Genomic DNA, 9,657 nt, shown 5'->3' with positions numbered 1-9,657 from the left:
GTTAGTTAATATAACTGCACTTGTGTCAATTGACCTCGGTGGTAATGACTTCTATGGCGATATTTCTTCAAAGTTTGCAGTGTTGCCTCACTTGGAGATGCTCCATTTATCGGAAAATTATAACCTCAAAGTAAATTACTCAAATCTATTCGGTGGCAGTTGGAAGAATATTAAGGCGATGGAACTAGATGAGGTTGAGCAATACAGAGAAATCCCATAGTCTATTGGTAATATGACCTCTCTTATTAGTCTTCTCTTGGGAGAGTCCAGGGAGGTTATCAAACCACGAAGGGTTTTCTAAGCCAAATGGGAAACTTACACAACCTGCAAACTCTATCCTTAGTAAGTTTTGAAGATTTGATTGCGCCAAAGCTTGATTGGTTATGCTCTTAACAAATCTAACCTAGTTATACCTCATGGACAGTAGATTTCCTAGACTCGTTCCAACATGCTTGGGAGAACTCGCTTCCCTTAAAGATATCAAAATTGCAAATAGTATGTTGGAAGGTGTTGTACTTGAAAAGCATTTCCAAAATTTGAGGAACCTACTCAATCTAGACCTGCGGAAAAATTCACAAGAGTTTCGTCTTCCTATAGATTGAGTTCCTCCATTTCAAGTTGAACTTCTCCTTCTTGGTTCTTGTCGTCTTGGCCCACAATTTCCTCTATGGCTTCAAACTCAAAAAAACTTACTTACCTAGATCTCTCCAGAATGTCTATGGGTAATATACCGTCGTGGTTTTGGAACATCACTTTTCAGTATCGATATTTGAACCTCAGTAGGAACAATATTTCAGGTTCACCTCCATACAATACACTTGTCGCTTATCCAAATGCAATGATTGATTTGAGCTACAACAAGTTCATGGGACCCATACCTTTTCTCACAAACCAGTCAGTTTTCTTGATATCTCATACAATCAATTTTAAGTGGTTATTCCTCCTCTATTTGGTAAGATGAATGAAATATAAATTTTTAATCTTTCCCACAACAATCTCACTGGAAGCGTGCCCCCAACATTGGTTAACTGTGGATCTCTTACAATGCTTGATTTGAAACAAAACCATTTATCTTGCAATATTTCGTGGTCTTCCATCAAGTTTGTGAATATAAAAAGCTTGCACCTTGAGAAGAATAAATTATCGGGAGAATTTCCTTCATTTTTTAAAAATTGTATTGATTTGCAAATTCTTGACCTTAGTGGGAACAAATTCAGTGGAAGCCTTCCAAGTAGGATTGCTGTTAGGTTGTCTAACCTTCGAGTACTACAATTGAGGTCCAACATGTTTACTAGAATTATCCCAGAATTATGGAATTTGGGTCATTTGCAAGTCTTTGATGTGTCACGTAATCGTCTGACAGGAGCCATTCCTAGAGGTATAACAAATTTCGCAGCCATGAGAACCAATCGTGTTACAAACAATACATTGGACTATGGGATCAATTATTACCAAGAAAAGGTTGATGTGTCGATGAATGGGTTTTTGTATGAATACACTACCACTCTTTCATTGGTTATTGCTTTAGATCTCTCAAACAACAATTTGTCAGGAACAATCCCAGAATAAGTTGGAGACCTTATTGGTTTGATTGCTTTGAACTTATCAGGGAATCAATTTTCCGGGAAGCTTGGTAAAGATCGGGGAAAATTTTATTTTGATTACAATCAAAAAGACAAGGGAAGCAGAGTAGGAAAGTGGTTAATGAGGTAGCGGTTGTTCACTGGGAAACAAGGAAGAAAACTACTATTAACAAATAAACTCAAGGATGTTCTAGAGGGGTGGCCCAAGTTTATCGTTCAAGGAGGCTGGTGAGTCGATAGAGACCATTTTGCATGGTCCAGCTAGCCCAAGCCGCTTCACTATGTTGATTCTTAGGGTGAAAGTCTAGAAAACCTTTACTTGTCTTTAGTAAACTAAGAAAAGGAAAGAAAACTTTTATTAAACTGAGGTCAAGTAACATAAGTATCAAGATAGAAATGACCGTTAAACCATGAAGCAACCAAAGACCTTGTTTTCATCTAGAACAATACTTTGAATGATTGTTGGGGGTATCGCAGGTGTCCTTAAATTTACTTCACTTTTACGAAATGACTCGATTGTTATTGCGATCAAAACTTTGTTTCTTTTTCTTGTTTTCTCTGTTTACAAAGTAACAATGTAAAACTTGAAACTCCTATTTCTCATGAGAGAAGAGAGGGACCGAAAAGAGAGCATGTGCATTGATGTATGAAAAAAAATATGAGAGAAGGTTATGTCATTGCTTTCTTACATGGTCTTTCTATAATATGTTACAATGAAATTATGGTAAAAATACTTTCCCAAAGTTTCTAAGACACCCAAGAATACCTCACTAAATCTAGTAATCAATAAACTATAATAATGAAACTAAACCTAAGAAAATTAGGGGAACATCGTCTCTATGTAATGCCCTCTCCCCATCGGTGGACATTGCTGGCCCAACCTTGTCGTTATCACTCCTATCCATGAAAGCTGAGAGGCTCCGCTTTTGCTGGATAAGTAGGAGAAGAGGATTTTGGCTGCTATCGACTTGTTTGTCATCCACTCCTAGGAACAACCACCAGTCTCTTGTGGCTCAATCCTATGACGCAAGGAAATGAACTGTGATTCACTTGGCTAATGATTTGAATTATTTGCTAATAATATGTCCACATAATTGTTTATACATCATCATAAACATAAAAATGTTTCTATGAAACAAAAAAACTATTTGTTTTTACTTTTTCTCAAATCAAAAGATGTTAAAAAGATGAAATATTTTCCTCTTGGCATAAATGAACCTAATAACAAAAGATGAATTATAATCGAATTGTGTAACATGATTTAAAGAAATATTGAAAATAGAGAAATGTTCATGACCTAGAATGTATATAAACAAGTCAGATTGTCATCAAAACAACCCAGATGTACCTGAAAATATTGAAGAAGAGACGCTTAATGAATAGATATTTGAGACAAAGGGGAAAACCTCGAAAGCCAAGAATTCCAAATTAGTTGTAGGATGCACTGCAATATATACTTAATTGAATTCATGGGGTCATGGAGGTGATTTCTTGAGAGATGAAACAACCAAAACTACTAGAGATGATAAATCAAAAAATAATAATATTATCTCTATGGACTAACCAAGCAACTCACATAACCTACTCTGACACCATGTTGAATTTCTGGAAAAGAGAAAAAATTCATTGACTTGTTGTAATGTGAGTACATGAGCCCCTATTTATAATATAGGGAAGTAGTAGAGTCTAATTAAAATTAAACTATCCTTGTCCCAATTACACCAAAAGTCTAACACTTAAAGATAAGTTCTAGCATAATTAAACAACTAAGTATAAATAGAAGACTAACATAATTAAAACACCTTTAAACTGAGACTTTTCTGCGAGACCTTCTTGTGTGAGATTCATGTAAGACTCCACCATATTAATTCTGGCTTTGTGAGACTCATGTAAGAGTCGTCCATATTTTCTCTTTAACTTTACCATCCATCTTGCTTGTACAATCTCACTGTCATATTGAGCCACAACAACCATACTACTAAAACCGATGGATTCCTTATATTGAGGCTAAATTCAATCCCATAATAACCTCCACCCCCAGGCACACCACTGTTGTTATCTACATTTGTTCCAAATGTTTAGAAAAAAAATTACCAGCAATGTTATCTATTTGATCGAGATACTATTAGGGGTGGCATCGAATCGAGTTGATTCGCAAATAGCTCGAGTTCAACTTAGTTCTGGTTCAATTCGATTCAAAATTTCCAATATTGATTCGAGTTTGAGATTGGATTTGGAGTTCGTTTAAGTAAATGAGCCAAGCTCTAACCAGGGTGGTTCAGTTCATGAGCTCACAAGTTGGCTCGTTTACTTAAAGTAGTGAGCTAGTGGGATTGGTCTACAGAGGCATTCATCTTGACTCTTCGGGCAGTATTCCGCATCAGAGGTATTCATCAAGAAACTACAGCAACTACCTGACTCCTCTTCCTCTCCATCAATTTTCCCTCAACAATAACCACAAAATCGAAGCAATCTTGTCGTGTCTCCCCTTTCTCTGCTATGTTCTTCTTCACTCTTCGTTGTCTTCACTTTTCAACATCTTCATTTCCATAGCTTCTTCCAGGAGGGTGTATTTCACACAATTTAATCCATAGCACCGAAGGAGAGGAGGCCCATGGTCAGCAGTTGGAATCCAGAGCTCATCCGAGGAATCGGAAAAAACTCCAGATCGAAAATGTATCTCAAGAGAAATTCTGGTGAGAAAATCTCAAATCATTGAACTCCTTGTTGATCTGTTGCTGTAATCAAGTATGTTCTTCGCTTGCTCATCTTCTATTCTTCTGATTTTCATTGGGCTGATAATTTCTATAATGATTGAGGGTTTTCCGTGCTCTCGAGTCACTGTCCTATCGTTCATTTGATCCGATAACCTCAAGTATACCTCCCTCTCATCTCTCAATTCCCTACTAGTCTTCCTCTTTCAATCACGATAGAAGCTCCATCGTGATTCTATGCAAGATATGGCTGGAAAAGCCTGCTTTCATGAACATAGAGGGATGAGAGAATATTTTACCTCTCCTCATTCGGGTAAAATTGCAAGGCATCTCAAACTATCTCATTGATGTTAATAAAAATCACAGCTCAATCTTGATGAAACGACAAATGCAAGTAATATTGGAATTAAAGGATAAAAGGGGTTTTAGGGAATGCTTGTTCAGTTTGCAGTCTTGGACTAATAAACGATCAAATAAAATATGATGTCATTTACTTGTCTTCTCTATTTGTTTTTATGGTATTTGGTAGATGCTTATGCCTTTGAGAAAGCAATCTTGAATGTCCACTATGGTACTTTAAACCATTGTTCAATTATAGCTTTCAGGAGTACGTAAAAGTGAGGCTTTGTGGCCTAATGGTAGGGCATCACTATTAGTGGAGATTTATGGGTTCAAATCTGGCCATTTCACATCTCTCTTTGCCTACTTGTTTTTTTTTCTTTATCTTTTGTCTGCTCGTAAAGCCAAATTTGCAACTTAAAGTATCGGTCCCAGTATCTCCTTTCCTGTAGTATAACATGAAAATGATCTCATTGCTGATAAAATGATATTTATCAGCAAAACCTCTGAATGATTTGTCAACTAAACCTCTGAATGATTTATTAGCGTAACCTTTAAATTATAATTGAATAAAGGTTATGAATAATACTATATAGTGTTTATGAATAATTTTATATAGAGTGTGTAGAAGATTTTATGCAAGGTTTATGTAGGGGTCATGCCCAATTTTATGTAAAATTTTTGCATAATATTATGTATAGTTTATTTGACATGTATTTTATGTAAACTTTTAAACGTAGGTTGGAGCTCAAACTCGGCTCGAGCTCGAGCTTGAACTCGGTTAAAATTCTTGGGGCTCGAGCTTAATTCCAATTTTAGGTTCGAGGTTGGGCTCGGCTCGAGCTCGAGTTCGAGTTCGAAGTATTTAAATCATGCCTAGCTCGAACATATACACGTTCGAGCTCAGCTCAACTCGAAGCCACCCCTAGATACTGTTATCATTCTGGAACTAAACGCAGTAGATATCCTACTCTGATATCATGTTAAAGTTTGATAAAGACAATCCTAAAATGGCTAGCAAGTTAGAAAAGTTATTCTCAATTAATAACTGTAGATCTTTCTACTCTTCTATACTCTTGAGGATTATTATTTACTGTCACCATGATGTGCTGAGCAACATGAATGGAGGATTTAAGAGGTTAGATAAGGGTTTGACTTGATAAGGTCTGATGGTATAACCATTAAAAAGAGTGTTTTGTACAGCCAAAATGCCAACGTATTTTCTAAATAGAAGAGTAAGGGTTGAATGAACTTATGGAATTGAAAGATTAGTTAATGCATGGTACATATATGTTTGGCTACATCTGCCATTTTTTTCTATTTCCATAACTCAAGGAAGTACACATCTAGGAAAGTGTAATACACTTGAAAACTTGGCCTTCTGTTGAATTCATATATAGGTTAAGTTTATTGAAGACAAATCAACTATAAAAAACTCATAAACGCTCACAAGTGTCAACAACCCCCAGGCCCCCCAAAATAAAACCTGAGTTGGTCACCTTCTTTCTCATATCCAGTGACAACATAGCATTTCTTGTATGAGCCAGCATGAGCAAGCTTGATATCAAGACCTTGAACTCTACCATTTTGTTCAATGAGCTTAATGTCCCTAATGTAACAAGCCTTCTTGTCACCTTCTGTCCCCACGTGTCCATTGCCGATTGGCGGGCTTGGAGCTCTAACCCCCTCTATGCCAAATCCTCCCCATGAAATCACCCCACCATCGTCAGCCAAACTATTGAAGAGGGATTTTGGCCAGTACCCTACAGGGATATTTCCATTGAAAATCAGCCACCAGTCTTGACTGTTTGGGTCCTGTAATTGAATATGAAGGGGGGGATTAGTAGTTTGATTATCAATGCTGAAAGTAACCTGATTAGTTTAACTTTGATGAGAAAGATTGAGAAAGTACCTTTTGCACCTCAAGATGGATTTCAAATTGAGGTCCGTTGTAGGTGGATAAATGATTTATAGGAGCACCAACTACTACCCTTTTGTCAAATTGCACAAAACCTTCGCAAAGAGTATTGTAGCATCCACTATTTCCATTCTATCAACATTATAAGCCAGATGAATTTTGAGAATCTTTTTTTTTATGAATTAAAAGGTCAAAAAGCAAACAAATTTCTAAGCTTTGTTGCTTATGAAATTAACAATCTCGAAACTAGATAGTCAGATAAAGATCAGGAGCAGAAGCCCTTGTTAAGGAATAGTTCCACATAGATTAGTGACTATAAAGATCTTGAGTTTATTAGTTGAGAAAAATGTTTCATAAGTTTATTAGTCATTTTGGGATAGGTACTCAGATGTAGGCCTCCACCCAAATTATCTACATGTAGAGCCACAAAAGAAAGCTTACAAGTGAGGAGGAGTGTTAAGGAATAAAATCATGAGGAGACTGGTCTGGTTGCCGCCATTACAACTGGCCAGTCCAGTCCGATCCAATAATGTTGAGAAAAGCAGTGTTCGTGAAGAGTGACAAAATTAAAAGAGAAAAGGACCCAAACAGTGAAAATCCTTGGTTTTGTCCAAATTAGGTTTTGGCAACCTTCATGTGAAATGACGACTCTCGGTGTCTTTGAACCAGAGAGTCTCTCTAGTGGGACAAATTGATCTCATGGGTACGATCAGGCTTCTCTGATTTGGACTGATCTAGGGCTGAAAGATTATAGGAGAACAAAGATTACTTACAGTCCAGTACGTAAATAATCTGGTTCTTCCGTCCCCTGTGATCCCGCTATCAACCTGGACGAGTTCATATCGATGAAGCAATTCGTTCAAGCATTTCTTAGTTTTAATTTGTTCAAAGACATCTAAAAATCAGAATCCAGAAAACCAAACTTACAATCCATCCAGCCTGAATAATATCTGCTCCATTCTGAACCCAAGTCCCTGCGCCACTGTACTGTGCAGCATCAATCTTCAAGCCCCAGACATTCAAGAAGAAACTCGTTCCGTAAGCCTTTTCACCATAGACTAGACCAACGTTCTGTGAGAGGTCAGAAGAACCCACTATTATTAAGCCAGTGATTCAGCGTTTCTTGTGCCAGATGCAATATCAGTTTACAGGAATGGAATCGCAGAGACAGTGGAGGCTTACAGGGATTCCTGCTTTGTAGTTGCTGAAGTTCATCTGTGTGTAAAGAGATTTCTGCTGTATTAGGTCCTGCTTGGTTGTCCTCCTGATGGGCACTGTTCCTGCGGGACACTCTTCGTCCAGTACACCAAGTTGAGACGATGTAGCCATTGATGGGGTCGTCTCTTCTAGAAGGAAGCTGGGTCTCGTCTGTTTAGAGAAAGAAGACGACAAAACACGAACTGAGCAAGAGAGAGAGCGAGCGACTGAGCGAGAGAGAGAGAGAGAGAGAGAGAGAGAGAGAGAGACCTGAACTTTGTGATTCTGAAGCAACGGATGATCGAAAGCAGGCTGCTTGTTGATGTCAACACAGTCATAGATATCTCCATGCTTAGTCTGTCAAAACCGTTACATTGAAGACGATGAAAGGTGAAGCAAACTGCATATAAAAATATGACCCAGAAAGCATTCACCCGGGAATACAGATGACCATCAAGGCTTCCAAAAGGAAACAGAAATCTAAAAAGATGCAGATTATGCTGTAAATCCATCTCTCAAATAACTTCTCTAATGGGAAAAACCAAACTCAATCTCCTCTACAATACCTGCAAAGTCTTGACCGCTGGCTTGTTAAGAATCTTCAACTGTCTCTCCAACTCCAAATCCTCATTCCTTGAGAAAAGCCTCCCTTCCGCTCCAACGAAGTAGAAAACAAGAGGAGTAAAAACCAAAAGAATCTGAAAACTGCTCATCCTCCCCTGGATTGCTTCTAACCTTTCTTTCTAAGCCTATGTATAAAGAAAACAAACTGGGTTTTTGCATTATTGCCAGATTTTGCTGCTCTGTTTCTGCTTCCATTGCGGAGTCAAATGAGGCAAGATTGATTGATGAAAGGAGAATCAAACGGAATACTCAATGCGCTCCTACTCGGTTTCCTTAACTGAATTGTTATTAGTTGGAGGCTTGAGATTCTCGAGCTTTCCATTTAAGCGGAAGTCAGGTTCATGATCCAAATTAAACTGAGAGAAGACGATGAATGAGTGATAAAAACAAAAAACAAAAACAAAAAATGTAGATTCATAACGGACGTGTCTGAGCCCGGGTTCGAACCGGGGACCTCTAGTGTGTGAGACTAGCGTGATAACCAACTACACCACCCAGACGTTGGTATGAGAGGTTTAAAATATAATAATAATCTATGTATATTTATTAAAATATATTTTGCTCATAATTTCCTGATTCACTAGATAATTTTTATTAATTCTTTACTTCTAAAAGTCAAAGGAAAAATAAGTGATAAAATTTTATTTTTTATTTGACTATTTCTTATCAGAAAAATCGATCTGGATTTGTTTTCTTTTGTCATGGAAAAGAATAGGAAATTTTATTTTTTAGGACTACTTATTATTAGAAAAATCGATCTTAAATAGTTTTCTTTTGACATTGAAAATAATAGGAAATTTTATTTTAAAGGTTCTATAGTAGAAATAAAATGAAAGATGTTACAAATAATAATTAAAAATAGGTGATGGAAAAAGGTAAGTGGTCAAGAACAGCTTTAGGGACTGTCTGTGCCACCACAAGAAAACAAAACGATGGAAAAATCATTTTCTCTTTGACTAATTTTTTTTCTTTTAGATAAAATTCCCTTTGACCAGTTTGCTAGCATTTTTTGCAGACAAACAAAATTGGAAATGTTGGTTGGGGTGTTTGTATTTATAATACAAATAAATTAATTTTTATAACTAATAAAAATAAGGTTAAAATTAAGTGGTAAGTGATTAAGAAGCACTTTATTGCTTCATGGTTTATTTTTCCTATAGTTTCCTATTTGAACAATAAAAATTAAGAAACTCATTTTCCTATTTTTTAACATTTTGTGAGAATCAAAAAGAAATTTTTCGTCCAAAACTAGCAAAAATGCTAGAAAATTTCGGTTAACAAA

At 36.7% G+C, this 9,657-nt stretch overlaps 1 protein-coding gene and 1 non-coding gene across 2 annotated transcripts; both read right to left on the bottom strand.

The window, feature by feature from the left end:
* Positions 1-6,089: 6,089 nt before the first annotated feature.
* On the bottom strand, positions 6,090-8,464 carry LOC137938498 (protein neprosin-like). The gene is made up of 7 exons (XM_068783449.1): positions 8,318-8,464; positions 8,022-8,108; positions 7,737-7,922; positions 7,482-7,625; positions 7,328-7,381; positions 6,549-6,686; positions 6,090-6,451 (listed from the first exon to the last, which is right to left on the bottom strand). The coding sequence occupies exons 1-7, from the start codon at positions 8,462-8,464 to the stop codon at positions 6,092-6,094; spliced, it is 1,116 nt and encodes a 371-aa protein (XP_068639550.1). The 3' UTR covers positions 6,090-6,091.
* A 337-nt stretch (positions 8,465-8,801) lies between these two features.
* TRNAV-CAC (transfer RNA valine (anticodon CAC)) lies at positions 8,802-8,875 on the bottom strand. Its single transcript has one exon. It is a non-coding gene; the product is annotated as a tRNA-Val (tRNA).
* Positions 8,876-9,657: the final 782 nt, after the last annotated feature.

This window comes from Aristolochia californica, unplaced genomic scaffold (assembly GCF_029961685.1).
Source record: "Aristolochia californica isolate CCGP_79_NKW_82.1479 unplaced genomic scaffold, dmAriCali1.0.hap1 SCAF_8, whole genome shotgun sequence".
In the NCBI taxonomy this organism is placed as follows: Eukaryota; Viridiplantae; Streptophyta; class Magnoliopsida; order Piperales; family Aristolochiaceae; genus Aristolochia; species Aristolochia californica.
This window is presented reverse-complemented; position numbering and strand designations above follow the sequence as displayed.